Here is a 21,106-nt window from a genome sequence, read left to right on the forward strand (position 1 = left end):
GTATTGGCACACTCCTCTCATGTCAGGTCTCTTTTAGTATTAATATAAAGAAAAGCCTTTTTTTCAGGCACCATTCAGCAATATTCTGCCACCTCACATACCTGTCACTAGAAAAAGGCGGGATGGCGAATTACAATGGACCACGTGGTGTGTGTAAATCCAAGAACCGATTTATGATTGGCTGTTGGAATCGGAGAGGGCGGGCGCTGCCTGGTGCGATTGTGGATTCCTCCCTCCCGCCTCTCAGTGCACAGCGCTGCTCTCCCAGCCATGGCTTCCCTCGTACGGCTGCTGGAATGGATCTTCTTCTTCTATTTCTTCTCTCATATCCCCATCACCCTGCTCGTAGACCTGCAGGCCATCCTTCCGTCCAGCTGGTACCCGCAGCAGGTCAGTATATTATCACACAATGACAGCTGCTAGAAAAGTGCAGTGACCAGCCTGGCTGGGGTTATTGCTGCTCATTGTCCTCTCTATTATTATACAGCACCAGCCACTGATATACACTATTGTGCTGTACTTCTCCACTGACAGCCAATCAGCTTCCAGCTGACATTTCTACAGTCCAGGTCTGAAGATATAACAAGGATTCTGATTGGTTGCAATGAGCAAGAACAAGTCTTATCCCTGGGCTGAGCTCTGTAGATGGATCTGGGGCAGATAGATGACAGCTGGAGGTGTTCTGTGTGCTACAAAGAATCCTACATGCAAAGGTTTCAGTTTTTGGAGATAGGCCCTAGTAATTTAATAAAACGGATGATGTTCCAGCTATGTACATGTAAATTCACTGTCACTGGAAATGATCTTCTGTGATGTTTCCCAGTGACAGATAAATGAATGAAGGCTGCACATACAACACCCCCAAAGAGGGAGATGAGCTATCTGCACTTTGTCCTCTCCTCCATCCATCGGTCGTTTATCAGTCCAGCATGGCCGATTGATGAACAACATTAGTGTTCAGATTTTTTCCCGAGACGAATAGTCGTGCTCGACTCAATGGTCCGCCATGATAAATATCTGACATGTATACTGTCACGCAGCACATCACAACACATGGTAGTGCATTATCTTGCATTGTGCAGCATTGAAAGATGCTATGCAATGTAATTATAAAGCTATGGGACTACAGAGCTCATATGTTATCACAGGGCGACATTGTGACCTGGGCGTTTATTAGACACTCATTGCTTTATAGATCAGTACCAGATCTGACTCTTTAAATGGGTCCCTAAAGTGAATCAATGCAGAAAAAAACGTCTCTGCAGCACAGGTACATTACATATGAATATTGTACATGTGTATTGGTTTGTCATTGACAATCCATGGTGATATATATAGATAGGGGAAAGCCAAGATGCATCATTTCTTATATTGTATTTCTACATTCCTGTATGCATGTACTTGTGTTCACATATGGCTTATCACACACAGTTTAATTTGATTTTAATCCAAATGTATCTTTCTTCTGAGGCAGTAATGATATCGTTATTATTATTATTAATATTATTATTAATAATAATAATCAGTATTTATATAGCACCAACATATTACGCAGCGCTGTACAAGAAATAGGGGGTGCAAATGACAGACACAGAGAGTGACACAGGAGGAGAGGACCCTGCCCAGAAGAGCTTACAATCCCATTAGTGCACATTACATTGCATTACTATTTTCAGTGACAGCCTAATGCACAACAACTCTGATGTCCATGCATATCAGAGCACCACAATGCATTGTAAGGTACTACTGTGTGTTATGGTGTGCTGCATTACAAAAAAAAGCAAAAAAAAAATGCTATGTGTCCCTTTTTATAGGACATTTAGTGCATTGGTCTGTGCACTTTACATTTTCATTTGAAGAATGAGTAACTGTGTGACATGGACCCTGATACTGGGCAGGTGTACCTACACCTGCCCAGTATCAGGGTCCATGTCACACAGTTCAATCCCATTAGTTCCGAAAACAAAATGTCATTGTGTGTGCCAATTATTAGTAGGCCTTATGTATACAAAATGCAAGGAAAACTAATATTACATAAGGAAGGGGAGATATAGTAAAGTCATTTAAAGTCAGTTGCTATTTCAATCCTGCACTAGATCCATCCCAGGTTTTTTGGATCACCCAGCTTCACTGATGAAAGTGTGTATCTCTCCAGCCTTTGAGATCTTTAATAAATCAGGGCCATTATATCAGCCTTACTCAACCTTTTTACATGGGGGTAACCCAGGAAATAACTTTCAGGTTTTAGGGAACTACATTTGATAAATATTATACCCACAGCTCATAGTACATTATTGGCCAGTGAGGGGAATTTATAACCAAAAATACCATTGGTGTCACTTAAAATGACCTAATAGCTCCAAATTGCTCAAGGAATCCCCCAGGAACCTCTGGAGGAACCCTTATATTGCACAGAACCCTGGTTGGGAAACATTGCAATTATATGTTATGTATACAATTAGCTGATTATCAGGATTTGCAGATGTGTACTTAGTGGCGGTTGATATGCGTTCCTGATGGAAATAATAATAATTTTTGACAAATAATAAATATCTGCATCTTCTGTTGTTAAATAAATAACTGATGTTCCTTTGTGTCTGTCTGCAGCTTCTGGATTTGATGAAATGGTACACTGCCACCTTTAAGGATCATCTCATGAGGAATCCTCCTCCATGGTTTTTGAGTTTTGTGTATTGTGAAGCCATTGTGCAGCTTCCCTTCTTCCCTGTGGCTGCCTATGCTTTCTTAAAAGGTGAGTATTATCTTTGATGCCACATGTGTAGGAATAAAATATATTCAAGAAAATATCAAAGGTTAGAAAAAGGAAATGTATGAGTCCTCAGTGGTGGAATCCATAGCTACTGATAGTAGACTAAGCTAGTAATGGTGCTGCTGAAAACCCCAGGGCCAACTTCTGTTCTCGAAGGTGGCAGTGCTACACACAGCAGGATACAGGATTGTACTGGATTGTGTGGGGGCCATAATAACTTGTTCCTGTGAGAAGCCTTCATGAGAAATGAATTACAGAAAATTGGTTGCCTGCTTGATGAAAGTTTTACTAACAGCAAATTCCAGGAGCCAATATGCCAATGTCTGTTGGTTGAGTCTATTGCAGTTTTTCAGTGGAGACTTGTGCTCCTGATTTCTGACTATAATGGTCTGCATCTTATTTAAATGCCTGCAGCACAGCAAATTTTGTCAAATGCCTTTTTTGTGGTCCTTTATACACGATACACACATGTACATATACAACATGGGGCCTTAGTTTAAGTCAGAGATGAAAAATAATTTTCCATGCATCTCTGCAGCAAAGCAGAAAAGTTGCTGATTATAGAACCAACCTTCTATGACAATCCAGTTACTTCATTAACCTCCCTGGCGGTAATCCTGAGTGTGGCTCCGGGTTAAATTTCATTACAAAAAGCAGTAACCCTGGGGAGAATTGAGGGCTTACCCGGTCCACACAAGCCCATGGCGTCCTCCAGCGATGCTGGCCCGGTGTCCCTTGGCCTCACATCCCCAGCGTGAACGTTGGAGACGCGAGGCCAGGGGATGCAGATGCCAGGCGGACATGGGACGTGTGTGTGTGCGCGGCGTGTGCTGGAGGGCGGGACCTGTGGTAACTTTAAAATAAGAAGTATTTATAAAAGTCAAATGTATCACTTTGACATTTAAAAATACTAAAATAATTATGCTGCTCAGAAGAGCAACTCAAGGGGCAATACCTTTAAATACACTAAAATGTAATGTTGTGTTTGTTGATTGCATTGATTTCTACAGTAAAGTGAAAATATGCTGTATCCTTTTTTTGTTATTTGATCTTTGATCATATAATGGTTATTTACGTTATCACTCTTTGCACATTGATCTGTTTAGTTTACTCATGGATAATTATCAGTCTTTGACTTTGCCCTTGTAAAGGTTGGGTGAATGACTGAAATCTATTGAATACTCTTTATTTTTTCTTCTGCTTATCTCATATTTTTAGGTGGCTGCCGATGGATCAGAGTTCCCGCTATCGTCTATTCGTCCCATGTAGCTACCACAGTACTGGCCATCCTTGCACATCTTCTCTTCGGTGATTTTCCAAAAACAGCCGAGCTGGATTCTCCAACACAAAAGGAGCGCCTTACACTAGTGGCCGTATACGCTCCCTATTTAGTGATCCCAGTACTGATCCTGGTCACTATGCTGTTCAGTCCCAGATATTGTAAAGAGGAGAAGAGGAAAAGGAAGTAATATCACAGACTTCTTTCTTCATAACCATGGGCTGTGACTATATCCAGTGTCAGGAACAACAAGCAATGTTTACTGCAGTAAATAATAATTTAACTTCTTACTGGCAACAAAATCAATAATAATTTTGCTTTTATAGGAATTTCATTTATCATTGAAAAACAGACCATTATATATTCAGATGTCCTGTATGCCAATCATACAATCTGCCCTATGTATTAGGATATTTTGCATATGAAATGCTGGTAATAAGCCACAGCAAATCTTTTTAATCTCCAGCTACTTGTAGACAACTTAAAACACATTTATAATCTGACTGATCATTTGTGTGATGAGAAAAGTAAGGACAATTTATAAAATTTATTGAAGGATAAATTATTGTTGGCTTACACATTTTGCCTTTTAGACACAATAAAGCAGGAGGTGCAATTAGACCTAATGGGGAAATTAGTGTGTTCAGGGGACGTGACAATTAAACAAAGGGGGACGATTATGAAGTCACATGATGCTTTTATCCCACTTTTCCTGTGGTATACTGCATAGCCAACAGTATGTGCACACCAATCAAAATCATGTTATGGTGATTTCATTGCAGGGTGTTGGCAATGCTATAGCAGACAGACAATTCTGTGCCTTAAGCATTGTGGTAGCTGGAGAAAGCGTGTGACTGTGCTCCTAGTATGCAAAGCTGGGTTCATAAAGAAACGTTTGGTGAGTGTAAAGGAACCTACACCCAGCCCTGACCTTAACCCTACTGTGGGAGCAAAGCTGACTGGTAGCCAGGTCCTATGCAATATTAGTGCCTGATCTCACTAATGCTCTTTAGGCAAAACCAGCATACATTACTGGAGACAAACTCCAAAATCCTATGTAAAGGCTTCTCATGAGAGTGGAGGCTGTTATAGACACAAAGGGAGCCAACTGCATAAAAATGACCATGGAATGGGATTTCCAACAAACTTGTATAGGTGTGATGATCAGGTGTCCAACTATTGAGCCATTTAATGCATCCCTGATACATAGATATAGAAGAATACTTGGAATGCAGAACCGTGGACAAATGGCCTAAAACAAACATGTGACCTGTTTACCTGCTCAGCAAAACTCATCCTGTTCAGTCAGGTTTCTTATTAACACAGCCTAGCCATATTGTATACATAATTGTGCCAGCCTTACATTTTCCTGTGTCACTTTCTTGTCCATTAGATCCTCATAAAGTCCCCAATGTTTGGTTTCTACACAAGGCAGACTTTTATAAGTAAATACTATACATAAAATATGGTAAACCCATATGTGATCTAGAAATATTTCCATTGAATGGTCTTGTTGCAGTGGTAAAGCCGAAATACATATAGTGCACAAATTTTTTTTTTATTTAATTACACCAATTCTTTTATCTTTATTTCACTTGATATTGAATTTGTTTGTTCCTTTCTGTACTGTTGTGAAACGTCTCTCAGTACTGTTCTAATGATCATAAATAACGTTTCATATGATTTCTTAAATAAATCTATTTTTGAGATAGTAACAAGTGTCATTCTTAATGGGATAAAACCAGAAAGTCATAGTAAAAACCAGAAAGTCATACTAAAAATGTGATGTATGCCTATCAGCATCATACCGAGTACAGAGTAGGGCATTCAGCCTCCCAATTTCACTTTAATTTCAAGAAGAAAAAAAGGTTCTGAGAAGAGATCAGTACTCAACTGATTATAAGGTTTCCGCTTGAATGTGTTGGTAAATATTAATAAAAAAATACACATTAAATGTACAAACAGTGGATCAAATGTGATCTAAAGCTCTGATCTGTCCTGGGTTACCCATCTCTAATCCTTTATTATAAGAACAGCATAACAGATTTCCAGTCAAATCAGTCAGTTATAAACTAAACAAGGTTATCTCCTTTCTTTGGTAATAAGATGTTTATGCTGCATTGTGCATCAGGCAGGCTGGTGGTACTGTATAGGACACTGCACTATATGGCCACAAAGATGTGACATCTGTTTGATCAGACAAAGAACAGATACTAAAGTTCTCTATACAGATGTGGACATTTTAGACCAGTGTTTGATGAAAATTCCTCAGGGAGAACTAATATCCTATCTTACAGATTTCCTAATAGAAACATATATAAAATGTTGGTTAGATTTGAATGTTGCCAATAAGCTTTTAATACAGGATAGGAAAGCCTATTGGTAACCATAAATAAAACTAAAACAAAACCAGTTGCTTTGGCTGGAAATTTGATTTAGGGTCTAACGCTAACTTTTTATTTTATAACTCTTCTGCCTGTGGTTATCCCTGCTAAAATATTTTCTGACAGCTTATGTAAGGAGTTTGGCTTCTTCATTTACTGCTTCAATAGGGGCAGATTTCATAGCTGCAGAATATCACTTACATTATAATGTCAGCTCTGCACCAGGTGAGGTATTCAACCCTGACAAGAACTGGTGCAGGGAAATGGTGCAGGGGGTCTATACTGGGAGAGCAGCTTTAATTCATTTTTTTAATGAAAAACAAACAACCCTTTTTTTTTTTTTTATTGATGCGCTTTTAAAAATTCATGCAAATAACATACATAAGGCACTCCGTTATAAAATGCAACCACTCACACATATAACTGAATCTGGGTAAATGCATTTTTTTGCAGTCCATGAACTGACTTTGTCTAGACGGTAATTTCACTTTTCATTATATAAAATAATATATGTACACACTCTGTGGGGTCTATTTATGAAGCAGTGAATCTGACATTCACTATAAATTGTTTAGTGGAAAATCCTGTAGGTCTGTTTTTTTTCAGATGCCAGTGGCAGTTACACCAGGGAATGTAATATTGACCGCTATATAAAGAAACCCCTGTGTGTTTATTATGCCTGTATGTGGACAAATAGTAAATACTTGGGTGTAGTAAATATCTTGGTATATTGTTACTAGAGAAATAGCAGATAAAATCTTCACCATTTTGACAGTATTGAATATCGGCCACAAATAACAATATAATTCATACTAATGAAAATGGATAATGAAATGTACTTCCACAGATTGCAACATCACGGCTATGAAAATTAGCACAGAAAACAAACTAAAATTGTCATCACTCACCACAACTCTGCTAATACACAAAACAGTTATATATAATAAAAGAAAAGACGCCGCAGTGTCTGTAGCAGCCAATCACAGGTCAGCCAGCAATAGTAACAAATAGGTTTCCATTATTTTGCTTTGATGTACACGTTACATCCATTAGCACTGCCTACCCAGATCACGACTAGGGGAAAGAACCCCCTTTTTTTTTTTTTTTAGAAACTTCCTTAATAAAAAAGGAAAGCCCTAAAATTTTTCTCTTACAAGTTCTAATAAAATACAAAAAAATACACCAGAAGCGTGAGGTATCAAAATTAAATAACGTTACCTAGGAGAACTTTTCCAGAGATAAAAACTTTTCTTTATGTACAATATTTTTTGATCCATGTCGGAAGATCTTGAACAATGGATCTACACACACGCTCCTGCTATGCATTTTATTTGGTTGGTATGCGGCTTATATAGGACGCCTGAAGGTAACTACCATTGGTGCATTGAGCTTTCTGGATACAGATTATCGCCCGTGCGTAATAGCCAGTGTTACTAATCGAAAATTTTCAAACGTTTTTAGAACTTTTTCACATCAATGAAATGTTATATTGTTTTCTGTTTGGAGTATATGTACATCTTTCCAGGCAGTAAATACATTTATTTATAGCTGTTTGAAACAACATCTGCCTTACCTACAAAAGTAACAACTCAGCCAACATACCCCTAGCCTCTAATTTACTTTAGTTCAAAAATCAGATAGACTAAAACATAAATACTTAAAATGGATAACACCACCAAACGTGGTAACTCATAACGTCCAATCACATTTTAGCTTACTGTCATAATATCAGTATCCTACCCCGGTTGTTTTGTGTTACTGTAGGTTGGATTATTAAGTATAAAAACACAACACACAATATTGTGTGAATATCTGACATTTCTTAAAAAACAGTTCTGAGCGTAGGCTGGTTTAATACATATTTTGCTGCAGATAGATTTTGTACCATTGCCATAAGCTGGCCTCCTGTTGTGCGTTTTCTTGGTGCAATATAGTTGTGGTTTTCAGTTTCCTTTTTGGGTGAATTGAAAGGTATTGTATGTAAATTGAACTGAATGTGTATTATATAGTTTACACAAAATACCTTATGGGAAATTATTACAGGAAATGCATGTTGAAATGGATAAATGCGCTCTTAATTCAAGGACTTCAAGAATAAATAAAAAAAACTACCTTAGCAGTGGGGTTACTCCTGAGCTGCATTACTCTGCATTACAGGCGCAGTACAGGTTTATACAATAAAAAGAATTGTTTTGATGAAACGATTAACAAAAATGTAACAAGATTTTTTTTTGCAGGGGTGTGAACCTTTTATACAGAAGTGTCTGCTATCTAATAAATCTCAGGGATAGGACTGTGTAAAATGTACAAATTGGTTATGGAATGTGTTTGAAAGTCGCAGAAATAAGAAAGAAAATTTTCATACTTGGAAGGCCTTCAAGAAATGATCCCAATGGGGAAAAGAAATTGGAATGATGAAAGTTTCTGAAAAATATTTCATTAAAAAAAAAAACTCTAGTCAGTACTTTAGGTTATTTCCTGCAGTTATTTCTGTAGGATGAATTGGTCAATAAATTCGTTTTGCTCAGCTTCTACTTTACACAGAGCTTCGTATTCTATCCGATACCTAGAAGAAAACAATACAGAGAATTTAGAGGGATGATATGGGAAATAAACACGACATGCACAGACTGCAAAAAATATCATACTACAGTAATATAAACATCATTCAGGATTTTTAGATGTAAAACTTCCTCTGGATATTCAGTTTGATTAAGTGAGATTGCTCAAAATGATTCACAAACATATCACAGTAGATTTATAAGAAGTGGATAGTTACTAAAACTTTAAGTAATATAGCTTTTTATTCTGTTCATCATAGCAGAAACAATTTGCAAAAAAAAAAAAAATATATATATATATATATATATATAAACCGCTAAGTAATATGAAAAAGTAAAATCTGTCTCTGCAAAAATACTAAGGAGATGAGGCTCTGAAACATAAACTCAGCTGATCCATTCATATTTAGAGTCACTGAAATGTGCAGTTAGCACAAAACAATAAAAACAACCAGTCTAATATTATGTAGGCCCTGTATAAGAGCGTGGAATGAAGCACTAAGACGTTCGCTATAAAGCACACCACTGGCCTCCTATAGTGCACCCTGCTGCCTTCTCATTCGCAGAAAAATTATGCACATGGACATGCAATTGATCAGATGCAATGGGACCAGAGCACCTTTTTTCATTGCTTTATGGTCTAATTCTAATGCTTACATAATTCTCCCGTGGTCAACATTAGGTTTTTTAGGCAATTTGTGTTGCTGTAGGTTCTGTGGGATCAGACCATATGGGCTCACCTTCCCCCATGTGCTTTGGGTACCCATGACCCAGCTGCCAGATTGTTCTTCATTGGACCACACTTTTAGCTACCAAGGGAATACCCCACAGGACCTGCTGTTTGAGATTGTCTGACCCAGTCCTTTGGCTATTACACTTAGTTTTTTTTATATAGCTCCTCAGATCATTACATGTTTCCTGCTTCTAACACAACAACTTTAAGAACTGATCACTTGCTGCCCCAAATATATCCCACCTTGACAAAAGCAAACTTAGGTAATCAATGCTATTCATCTGTCAGTGGTTTTAGTGCTGACCTTTACGACTAGGTAGATTACAGCAACACGTGTGTTAACACAATGCTAATTAGTCTTTAACATTTAATTTCAGTGGCACCCCAATGCACCATGAACTTGCAGCTCCAATGCATATGCTTAGCAGCACAGGACAATGTACTATGGGGTGCTGTGATGCACTGGTGTTGCTTTGTGTTGAAGAATGCTTGTCCATTTTTGATCTGTTCCTATGTCCTACGTGCCCATTCACAATGAATGGGCTTCATTATTGCATTGCAACATGATGTGTGTTAACATGTGTAACACAAAACACAAGAAAAAAAATATGTGACCATGAACATTTGGCGGATCAGTGTAGTCGGGAACAGTCAGGCAATAGTTACTTCCAACAAAACCTAATCTCACAGGCATTTTTTTCAAAAGAGTCCCTAGAAGTCTGTTCCCACTAGTGCATTGTAAAATGTTATTATATGTATTGAATTGTCATTCATCCTAACTCACTACATGCACCTGAAGTGCAATAAAAACTGACACACTGCAGTGCAATATGTTTTTCAAAATGAGGCATGACCAGTTTTTGTATGCTAACACAATGCCCACTAATGCAGTGTGCAGCCATAGTTGGAACAGGCCCTAAATGATGTTACTAACATTTTATGTAATGAGGGTTAGGCATCATAAATGATCTTTAAAACATGCCAAGTTTGAAAAATGTTATTGAGTTTATATAGTCACCAGAGACCTCTGTCTACAATTATTCCCCTTTAACTGTCACTAGTTTCCCACTGTGGTATATAAATTAGGATTATTATTTATATATTTGAACATAACTTTCAACTTTTTCTCATCGAATATTCTTTCTTAGTTTATACACCATTATTTCTCTAATTTGGAATCATCAAACAGTCTTTTGAAAAGTAGATTGTAGACACAGATATAACACTAGGTCAGTGTTTACTACAAGGTTATCTCAGGGCTACACAATCTGCCCTTTGAGCTTTACTTTGGATCAGTACTGTGTGTGTGACACATGAAAGGCTATGGGGCTGGGAAGGGAAGTAGAGCCGTATTGGAGGTGCACAGCACAGGGACCTGATCTTTTTGTCAAGGGAGTGAACTTTATTCTAAATTACAAGTTTTCATGAGCCAAAAAAAATCTTCAGATGTCATGACATATGCTAGTTTGAATCACAGGGGCTTTAGACAAGTTCTACAAACTAATACAACTGCTGGGAGTGAGCCAAAGCATCCCATAAAAAGTGCATCTTGTATGTGTAACTGTCTTGAGTACAAACACATCACAACCAAACCAAAAAACAAAACACCTGTATGTCGAGCCTGCATACCTGCACTGTGGCGTCAAACAGGGGCTCCCACAATAGCCAATGGTTCGAACGAGTCAATGACATGTACATAATAGAGGACCTGACCGCCTCTATAAAAGGCTCGGAAGACAAACATAACCAAAGATGGTTTTATTGGGTTTTGTTCTGTGACTCACCAGACTACCTGACCACACTCCAAGCTATGGTGTAAGCTTTATCATTATATGCGGGACCCATAATTGTCTATTTGTCTAAAAAAGTAACCTCTCGGTTTACCTAGGATAAGCAAGCCATGCTTACCTAAGGTTTTGATGTTTTCACTCCAGCACTGAGTTCTGTATTTCCTGCACCCTTTTGCCTTCTATCCTGCCTGCCACACCTTAATCAACCCCCTTCCCCCTCTCATCTACCTAATAGGTATTTTTCCCCATTATTCTAAATAAAAATGTGATTTGAGTTCTCCAGGACTGGACATTCTCAGTGTGTACCCAAAAGCTACTGTTATATGTTTTTTTATGTCGGATATTTTCCTGACTTTGAATAATGTTTATTGCACAACTGTTATGTTTATGATTGCTGTACTGTTTTGTGAATTTTGATGTCCTTGAACCTTCTCAATACAGTTTAAAAAAAAAAAAAACACCTGTATGCAGACAGAATCAGTGGTCTGATATCAACAATTTACTTGATTCTGATCAGCAAAGCAGAAAGAAAGAAAGCTAGAAAAAAAAAAACCTAAACTAATGCAGCCTGCACATCTAAGGCTTTATATTACATTTTGGGTTTTTTAGGTTTAGATATGTTTAACCAAATTTACCTATTTCTAGTGTTTTTTTAGCCCTAGGACATACTGGCCAATGCATACTTTAGGGTTAAGAGCCCGATATAAGAGCTAAGTGCACCTTACTTTACTGGTAAATGTACATTGAATGTATGCCAAGCTGTTATCATAATTTACATTACTCGGGGCGAACATGTAAATTCCAAACTGATTAGGTCCAAGGAATAAATTCATGACCTTAGCACTGGTAAGAAAATGTGTCAACCAACTTGGAAACTATATGAAAATATTTGTTTGAAACATAAATGCAAGATATCTATCATAATTACACGTTTCAGTCTCACTCCAAAAGCTACTATGTGGCTGTTACACTTCCATTGCTGTGATTTAAGTAAGTAATAAGTAATTAACTTATTTTTTTTACAGTCTGTTCGGTATTCAAAGTTACTCTGCTGATCAGATCAACCATCTGGATCTTTATTAGAATGAAGAATCTGGAAGGCGAGTCCTTTAGTGACCCATACCAGACATATATCCATTGCGGATGACTTTTACTATATGTGAAATATAATTTATACTGTAAAATCTGAAAAGTAACCCAATAACTGAAATATCCCATAAAGATTTCTCACAATACACAATCACAACAATCCTGGTGATATGGTGAAAGGCTCCAATATCTCACCTTTCTAACTGCATTTTCTTTTCTGCTATTAATGCATGCAGTTGTTGTTGCCGTGCTTCTCGTTGTTTGGCAATGGATTTTAACAGATTACGAGCACCAATGGCCTAAAAAACAAAATATATCATTTTTTTTAACACATATAATACAGCAATGATATTAAAGTTAAACTCTCAGCAAACAGCTAAATACTCTACTAAAGTACATCACTCCTAGATTGTAAGCTCTTCTGGGCAGGGCCCTGCCGTCCTCCTGTGTCACCGTGTGTATCTGTCTGTCATTTGCAACCCCTATGTAATGTACAGCTCTGCGTAATATGTTGGCGCTATATAAATTCTGTTTACTAACAATAATAAAAATAACTGGGAGCAGTTTTACGGTCCAAAAGATTTGTATTTGTGGCCACCCATTTCTGAGATTTTCATCACCCCTTAGACTGCCAGGTCACTCCCTGTCCCAATTAGTGGGCAGTGAAGGGGCAACAAATGATTGATTAGGTAATGCATCATCTCTCATTTTCTGTTAATGTCCGTCACGTGTGTACACACACACAAATTGCCATAAGTACTGATCTACACAACACTTGATTCATGGAATACAATTTCTGTTGTTCCTATCATGTTATTTTGTCAGTAAATCCAACATTTATTTATCTTATAGATGAACAGATAACGGTTCTCTACATTCTGCCTTGCTTGAATCACATAGCACGGATAATGGCAATTGTTAACAAAAGATATATGTCCATGTGTCTTACCTCTTTTCTCTGTATTTCTTTCATTTTATTGCAATATAGAAAACATTTTGCTTTTGGAACCTATCTGGGTACACAATGTAGGACACAATATAATATTCTTATAATATATTGATAAACAAAAATTAAGTAGGAAAATTAGCTACAAATATTTACCCTAAAATAAAGGTAACGCTCAAAAATCTTTCAATTTACAACATTACTCTGATGAATGTAAAGAATCTGCATCAATGATTAATGTAATATTACAACAAGATCCAGATGGGTTTACACAAGCTGAAATTGGAGCAATGATGAGTTTTCACAAGTTTCTAAGCACAAACTGCTGACACTGCACATTCCTGCTCCAATGTCATCCAGAATGGCAAACATGTTACAATATTTCACAAAGGAAAGGAGTTAAATGTTATAGTTATAATTCTCCTAAAATTTAGATGACTTTCTAGTTTTATTTTTTATCATTTCTTTTTTTGTTTAAACAATAGGGGCTGCTTGCCCTTACAACATCCATGTGCCAATTACATAAATGTTTTAATGATTTCCCTGCTACTGCAAACTACACTGATAACATATATAAGGGGAACATTGCATTGTCAGTCGGTCATACAAGACTGCAGTTCTAATGTAAAAAAACTATTATGGAATCCTTATTATTTGAGTAAAAAATTAACACAATTTCAGATAACATTTTCTGCTGTGCACACTGTACAACTAATGCACAAACGCTGAAAATAATGAACCAAAGAATATCCAAAGTCTATGTATTACATAAATATAGAGTTGTAAAACTTCCCTAAGCTCTGTAACAATGGGCCTGATTTATTAAAGCTCTCCCAGGCTGGAGAGGATATGCTTTCATCAGTCAAGATGGGTGATCCAGCAAGCCTGTAATGGATCTGGTCCAGGATTGAAAAATTTTGCTAACAAATAGCTAATGACTTTTAGAACGACGCAATCTTTTTGACGCAATCCATTCCAGGTTTGCTGGATCACTCAGGTTCACTGATTAAAGTGTATCAATTGCTATTTGCTAGCAAATGTTTTGACTCCTGGGCCAGATCCATTCCAGCTTTGCTGGATCACCCAGCTTCACTGATGAAAGTGTATTCTCTCCAGCCTGGGAGAGCTTTAAAAAAATCAAGGCCAATGACATCTCACCTTCATCTTCTCATTTTCTGTTTCTTTGGCCAGCTGATCCACAATGCCAATTAATCCACCCACTATTTTTTGAAATTCACCTATTTCTGAAAGCAAAACAAAATATTTTAGAATTCTTTCATCATACAAGGGTAGTATTATTAGTAATATTTACAGCAATAACCATCTGCATATTGTGTGTACGTTTACTTATGGTATTCCATGTGTTAAAGCAAAACTATTTCAGTTTCACTTTTTTAGCCATTTTAGTTAGTTTATAGTCTAATTTCAGACCTGCGGTTGACTGCAGCTGTCTGCAGCTGGCTCAAATGCTCACTAGTCCGCTTCCAGGGCAGTTGGGAACCACTTTGTCAGGCCATTGTGGTGAGGTCGTGGTAGATTGCACCCAGAAGGGAACATGTTGCTTCTGGCCAACCTTGAGTGGCCAGCCACTTCCATTGACCTAAATGCAACTGTCAACAACCACAGGTCACAGAGGTTGAAACATATACTGTAATATTTATCTATTTGAAAGGAACCTGTATGACTGAAAATAAATGTATAAAAAGAAAATACAATTTTATTTTCCAATAATCTACCTCATAAAGACAAAGTGAAAAAAATTTTAGAGAATTTTGTAAATTTAATAAAAACATATAACATTTGCATAAGTATTCAGACCGTTTGCAGCAACACTTGAAATTTAGCTCATGTGCCTCCCATTTCTTTTGGCCACTGCTAAGATATTTCTGCACCCTGACTGGAGTCCACCTGTGGTAAATTAATTTAATTAGACATGATTTGGAAAGCACAAACAATTCTCTATAGAAGGCCTTATAGACAAAACATATCAGAGCAAAAGTCATGAGGTTAAAGGAACTGACAGCAGAGCTCGGAGACAGGATTGTTGCAAACCACAAAGATCTGGGGAAGGCTGCCCAAAAAATTCTGCTGTACTAAAGGTTCCCAAGAGCACAGTGGCCTCCATAATTCTCAAATCGAAAAAGTTTGGCACAACCAGGACTCTCCCAGGAGCTCCTCATCATGCTGAGAGATTTTTTTTCTTTTTTTTAGAAACCGGGACTGGGAGACTGGTCAGGGTTGAGGGATACCTGAATGGAGCAAAGTACAGAGATATCCTTATTGTAAACCCGTTCCACATTGTTTAGGACCTAAGCCTGGGTCGAAGGTTCGCCTTCCAACATGACAATGACCCAAAGCACACAGCAAAGACAACGCAGGAGTGGTTTAGAGACAACTCTGTGAATGTCCTAGAGCGGCCCAGCTAGAGCCCCAACTTGAACCCTAGCAAACATCTTCAAAGAGACCTTAAAATGGCTGTCCACTGACGGTCCCCATCCAACCTTACCAAGCTTAGGAAAATTTGCAGAAAATCTTCCAATCCAGGTGTAGAAAGCTTGTTGCATCACACCAGTAGACCTGAGGATTTAATTGCCCCCAAAAGGTGATTCAACTAAGTAAATGGCTGATAACTTATGCAAAAGTGATATTTATTATTTTTTTCATTTGAGTAAATTTACAAATTTGTATACATATCCGTTTTCACCTTGTCATTATGGGGTACCAAGTGTAGATTAATTAGAAAAAAAAGTATATAAAAGATTGTAGCATCAGGCTGCAACATAACAAAATTGAAAAAGTGAAGGGGATCAGAATACTTTCTGAAATGTGTGTGTGTGTGTAAAATCTTTGATGAATTCTAGGCATTAGGCAATACACGTCAAAACCAGAAAAGGCCTGTTATGTTTCTGTACATAACCTGTACACGTTTTTTTATTCTGCTACAACGTTTATTATTAGCAAGTAAGTTTTGAGAAATGAGTCCCCTATTCTTTGTGTACCAGTGACTTACTGTCTACAAACTCCCTGCATTCTTCTTTTAGTTCTGTAGTTTGCTGGGAGACATCTGGATCCAAGATACGCAGCTTGTTGAGCTCATCAAAGTGCAGTCCAGCTTCTGATAGAGAATCTTTAGCCATTGCTATTAAAAACAATATTTAAGAAAAAAATGAATATTCTACAAAGAAATAACCCATTGCAGGATTTTTTAACAATGACAGACATTAGTGTTATCTGTATGTTTTACCCAGTCTACTATAATTATAGAGCAATGACTGTCATCTGCAGCTTTCATGACTTTCTTGCACATTGGCCGTTTGCCTAAAACTACAGAAAATGAATGTTGTACTGAAAGCAGCTGTGGTCGCTGTATCTACATTCAAAGGAAAAACAAACCATGGAAACATATTACCTTGGAGGCAGCTGGGTTTTAAAAGATAATTTTATTTTATGCTAACAAGCTAAGCCACATACAGAAATAAACCTGAAGAATAAAGATCTGTTACTTAGCTCAGAAGGGAACAAATTCTAAAAAAAGAGCATAAATCAAATACTAGGCTATACCATACCATAATCAACAAAGACTGCCTTTAGTCTTTTGTATGAGATGTAATGCTGATGTATTATTGGTCTATAAGGGTATATAATAAAACGATAGCAGGACTATTCAATAAACCAATGTAAATAGAAATTTTGATATGCAATGCAGTAAATCAAAGCAGCCAAATTACAGGTAAATTTAGGAAAACCAGTGATTTAACCATTTAATGTAATTGTCACGCTAAGGGAGATATGGCCACTAGGGGCGCTATGCCTTGCACAAAAGTGGTGTAATCCCTAAGAAGGGACAAGGTGCAGAGTCTAAGCAGTAACCAGGTCTTCTCCAGAGTTTCTGATGGTGAGGATGTTGCACTGCTTGCTACTGCCAGGTTGCGGTCCTTAGGCTCACCAGGATGGGCAGGATGAAACACGGTACTAAATCATAAAGGTGAAGAATTGTCAGGAAGGCCGGGGTCAGGGCAGGGAGCAAGCAAGAAAGGGCAGGTTCCACATCTGGGGTCAAATACTGGAACATCACAAGGGAATAGACTGGAAACAGACTGGTCAACAAGGGGTTAATACAAAAACCTGGACACAGAAAACACTGAATCAAGCAACAGGTGTACAGGAACTAGCTCAGCAAAACTAAGGTCTCAGCACTAGTGGAGACATGTTGCAAGACATGAACCCTGAGTGCTGTGTCTGAGCTAGCTAAATAGCTAGGGACGATTAAGAGGCTATTTCTTGAATGGAGGGAGGGATGGCCGAAACTGACAAAGCTTGGGAGCAGAGGCACGCCCAGAGTCAGAACTGCCTGCATGCGCAGGAGAGAGGAGTCTACTCTTTAGTGAAGAATAGGAAGGTGTGACAGTAATTCCACTATCCTAGCAGGATATAGTTACCTTTACTTTACCCCTTTTCCAACCATATAAGAAAATATGTGTGTAAAGGTGCAGAGTCTGAGAAAGCTGGAATGTGAAATCTATGGATTGATTTTATAAAGCAAACCGCAATTTAAAAGCCAGTTACCCTTACGTGTCTTTTATAGGTTTAAAATCCAATCAGTTGGAACAAAACAATTAATGGCTGAAAGGATTTAAGTCATTCATTGAATATCAGGACCTTGAATTCTACATTGAGTGACAATGACATATCCATTATTTATAAAAGAGAAAACTATATATATATATATATATATATATATATATATATATAGCCACAGATATACCATGAATTTCAGCCCAACACATGGCATGGCACAAATATGTAGTGCAGGCTGGTGCTTTTACTGTAACATTAGGATGAATGCTAATTAAATCATACCAACCCATGTCTTTTGTGTTGGGTTAACGCACACATTTCCACGTGGAAACACATCCATTAAACACAACACACTAATGGCAATAAACCCTTACACCTTTCCTCCTATAAGCTTCCCTTTGTATTTTGAGTTCTCTGGGATACAGGGTTATGTTCTTCCAGTTTGTAATCAGTATATGAAAGAGTGATAACGCCTGAAGCAAAGATCACAAAACTGTGTAAACATTTCTCATAGATTGTTCTCCTGGATATGAATGCTGCAGCCAGACTCCCCACCGCTCCTCTTGTGCTGCCTCACTTTGTAGTTCTCTTCATTGGCTTCCATTTCTGGGAATCAAATCCAAGCTCCTGTGTTTTGCCCTCAAATCCCTCCACAGTTCTTGTTCCACTTACCTTTCTGACCTGATAGAAAATTACTCCCCCAGCTGTTCTCTTCACTCCTCCAATGACCTCCTAATGACTTCCTCACTCATAACCTCATCACACGCATGGCTCCAAAACTTTCTAGAGCTGCCCCAACTCTCTGGAATGGTCATCTTCATCCTATTCGTCTTGCTCCTACTTTCTGTTCATTTAAATGAACGCTCAAAACCAATCTTTTCAAATGTGCCTACCTGTCTTCTTCTGTCTCCTAAAACCCTTACTACTTCCCACCATTCCTTATCTCCCCTCCTATTATGTGATTATTCCCCCCACCTCCTAGATTGTAAGCTCTTCTAGGCAGGGTCCTCTCCTCCTCCTGTGTCACTGTCTGTATTTGTCATTTGCAACCCCTATTTAATGTACAGGGCTGCATAATATGTAGGTGCTTTTTAAATCCTGTTTATTAATAATAATAATAATAATAATAATAATAATAATAATAATTCCTTATACATAGGAAATGTACATTTTACTATTCATTGTAGGTCTACCTATTTGCAAACAATGATGTGCTTAAAGCTAGTTTTTCCTATATATTTTCTCATCTACTGGATTTTTCCACTGCAATCACAGTGGTTGGCAAAGTTTGGGCACTCAGGTCTAAGAATATGTTTTGTTAGAAGTGGAAAGAATTTATTGTAAGTCAAAAAACAGACTTACCAAAAATCACCTCTAATTCTACTACTACCACTACCAGCACCAATATCTTCTTCTGAGTTCGGGTCAGCCGCCATAATGATTGGCTGGGCCAGAATGATACAACTCCTGCCGTTTATTCCTGGCACCTGGGTATGCCAGGATTCTACACTGAGCTGCACAAGTACAGATCTTTATATATTTAAAAGATAGATCTGAGCAGACAGCTTGCAATTTTTTGTTCTGCATTATATGTAAAAAAAAACTGCTTGCAGATATTTATATATATATATATATATATATGTAAATTTATAGTAGAAGAGACTTAGTATGTTGTTCTGCCTTAAAATATTTTCCCACCGCAGCTGCTTTTACATTTTAAGTTGTACACTGAGTTGCTTCATAAGCTTCAGTATACAGTCCCAACATCCCACATTACGAATTAATGCTAGAGTTACCATAATCAGCATAAATTTGGAAATCTGAAGATATGATGAGCTGAATATCCATCCATTGTACTAAAACAAACCTCCGTCACAAAACAGCTGAATTTTAAATCAACTGATTGATATGCAAAGTGACCACTATGCTGTAACTCAACCAATCTCCTACTGAAGATAAGCACATTTAAAATCACAATGAAACTAAATGGAAATCACGTAAGGGGCCTGAAAAACCTGTCAGATATTTGTACAATCAACAGAAGTCTTACAACCTGACTGACCTATTTTTTTTTCTACAAATGGTATCAATTACTTTTGGTAGATTGAATCAAATACTTGATTTGTGGTTGATGCTATAAAATGATTAAATGCATTATTGATTGAATGGGAATATCTACCTGCGTATGCCCATCCTAAAAAATGCCAGAATGTGAAAATATGCTGTGCATACTTTTATAGATGATCAAGGCACCCATATCTATGTTACACTATTTTGACAACATTATTCACTGTGTACCGCTATTCTTAAGCAAATTTTCTTTGTGAATCTTTTGCAAGGTTTCTCATCTAGAGATCCTTAATTTAACAGTCCTTCCTGTTGTAAATTGGTAATATTCAGCTTCTGTCATGACTTAGCAGTAGCATTGTCAGCTTTTTATGTGCACTCCTTTATTAGACCTTTGGATTGCCAGACAAGTCAAGCAGATACGCACCCCAGGCGTATTGATTAAATACAATAAACAAGAAAGCTTTTTCATACAAAAACGGTACAGAATTCCACTAGTTTGCAACTAAAAGTTGCTCAGTGGCAGAACCTTTTATAAGATTGACAATAGTATTTTGAGCATACATTCTGCATAGATTGTGGTAATGGTTTAGCTTGGAAATCAAAGTGCCCAGAAATATTAAGGAGAGCGGCAACTTTATTCTGGAGCTAGGCTTTAAATTACTTCTACTTTGTATTATTGTTTTAATCTGACAAATAAACTTCCTGCCTCCTGGAAATATTACCATGAAAAAAAGAGAAAGTGAAAATGAAAACAGAAGGAAGGAAGAAAGGGAGGGAGAAGAGGGAAGGGAGGAAAAGAGAAAAGGGAAGGGATGTGGAAAAGAGAAGGAAGGAAGGAAAGGGAAGAAAGGAAGTAAGGAGGAAAAGGGAAGAAAGGAAGTAAGGAGGAAAAGGGAAGAAAGGAAG

At 37.6% G+C, this 21,106-nt stretch overlaps 2 protein-coding genes across 5 annotated transcripts in view; one reads left to right on the top strand and one right to left on the bottom strand.

Moving 5' to 3' along the window:
- Nucleotides 1–232: 232 nt before the first annotated feature.
- TMEM97 (transmembrane protein 97) lies at nucleotides 233–5,767 on the top strand. The gene is made up of 3 exons (XM_072429737.1): nucleotides 233–390; nucleotides 2,608–2,752; nucleotides 3,989–5,767. The coding sequence occupies exons 1-3, from the start codon at nucleotides 271–273 to the stop codon at nucleotides 4,237–4,239; spliced, it is 516 nt and encodes a 171-aa protein (XP_072285838.1). The 5' UTR covers nucleotides 233–270; the 3' UTR covers nucleotides 4,240–5,767.
- Nucleotides 5,768–6,760: 993 nt separating this feature from the next.
- Nucleotides 6,761–21,106, bottom strand: part of IFT20 (intraflagellar transport 20) — a 15,123-nt gene continuing 777 nt past the window's right edge. For 2 of the 4 annotated variants that reach the window (XM_072429751.1, XM_072429758.1), the window contains exons 2-6: nucleotides 16,563–16,691; nucleotides 14,711–14,796; nucleotides 13,556–13,615; nucleotides 12,802–12,905; nucleotides 6,761–8,999 (exon numbers count right to left, since the gene is read on the bottom strand). In XM_072429751.1, the coding sequence (XP_072285852.1) occupies nucleotides 8,918–8,999; nucleotides 12,802–12,905; nucleotides 13,556–13,615; nucleotides 14,711–14,796; nucleotides 16,563–16,689 (459 nt within the window). In that variant the 5' untranslated portion in view covers nucleotides 16,690–16,691 and the 3' untranslated portion in view covers nucleotides 6,761–8,917. Of the gene's footprint in view, nucleotides 9,000–12,799; nucleotides 12,906–13,555; nucleotides 13,620–14,710; nucleotides 14,797–16,562; nucleotides 16,692–21,106 lie in introns of those variants that run through there. The other 2 variants (XM_072429765.1, XM_072429771.1) reach the window with 2 other exon arrangements.

The sequence above is a fragment of the Pyxicephalus adspersus genome, chromosome 1, assembly GCF_032062135.1.
Source record: "Pyxicephalus adspersus chromosome 1, UCB_Pads_2.0, whole genome shotgun sequence".
Classification (NCBI taxonomy): domain Eukaryota; kingdom Metazoa; phylum Chordata; class Amphibia; order Anura; family Pyxicephalidae; genus Pyxicephalus; species Pyxicephalus adspersus.